At 43.5% G+C, this 888-nt stretch overlaps 1 protein-coding gene across 1 annotated transcript; it reads left to right on the top strand.

The window, feature by feature from the left end:
- Positions 1-203: 203 nt before the first annotated feature.
- On the top strand, positions 204-647 carry LOC119589445 (the record flags this gene model as incomplete). The annotated part of the gene is given in 1 exon segment (XM_037938052.1): positions 204-647. A coding segment is annotated over 1 exon segment (185 nt), but the record flags the coding sequence as incomplete, so codon positions are not given.
- Between the last annotated feature and the right edge of the window lie 241 nt (positions 648-888).

Below are 888 nucleotides of genomic sequence, written 5' to 3'. Positions count from 1 at the left end.
GCAGGAACCTTCGTCCCGATTATGAGCTCCTCACATGAACCTGGAAAATACATTTGTGAAGCTCCTTTTGTGACCAGAGGATCCGGTCCGTCTGCCAAAGGAGTTATTAGTGAAGGACCGATATTGACTGGAGGATTTTTCATTATTTCTTAATTGGAAAGCAAACAGTGCAGCTTAAAGATATTGTTAAATTTTAACATGTTTGAATAACGGAATTAAATATTTATTCCCATAAATCCATTTATTCTGGTGGAAAGAACGTTTTCCTTGGTTATTGCAGAAAATAAGGATATCCTTTTCGCTGAGCACACTAGAATCCGGTCAGATTGAAAGAAAATGATGTCCATGAAACGGACAAAGTGCTTCTGAAATCAAATGTTAGTTTAACATTTATATGCGACAATAAATAAAGCATAGACAAAATTCAGTTGCTAATCTTTTTGTGAGCTCGTACCCGTCACCATGCGCCGCGGGGCGGACCAGAAAGGGCGAAGACAGTCTCGGAGGAGAGTGACTGAAGAGAAGCAAACATCAAACAAGGACGCGATCTTCTCCCACGGCGCCGCCTGGAACTCTGGGGGAGAATTCCGAGTCATTCTACTCGGCCTTCTGTTGGTCTTCTCTCTCGCTGCCTCCGAGGCTAAAGGTAAGTACATTGCTCTCCTGTAAAAGATGTGGAGCCAAAGCCAGGCAACGGCGGCGAAACCGGGGCGGTGAGGGAGAAGGCTGGCGGTCTGATGAGGCGCGGTAAGGGCTAGAAAAAAAACGAAGACATCAGGTAAGTCTAAATGACAATTCATCTATGAAAGATTCGGAGTAAGTGTTAGTTGTAAACTTATATTTCCAAAGACAATCAGACATATAGTGACATAACGCTTACATGCCACT

This window comes from Penaeus monodon, chromosome 25 (genome assembly GCF_015228065.2).
Source record: "Penaeus monodon isolate SGIC_2016 chromosome 25, NSTDA_Pmon_1, whole genome shotgun sequence".
In the NCBI taxonomy this organism is placed as follows: Eukaryota; Metazoa; Arthropoda; class Malacostraca; order Decapoda; family Penaeidae; genus Penaeus; species Penaeus monodon.
This window is presented reverse-complemented; position numbering and strand designations above follow the sequence as displayed.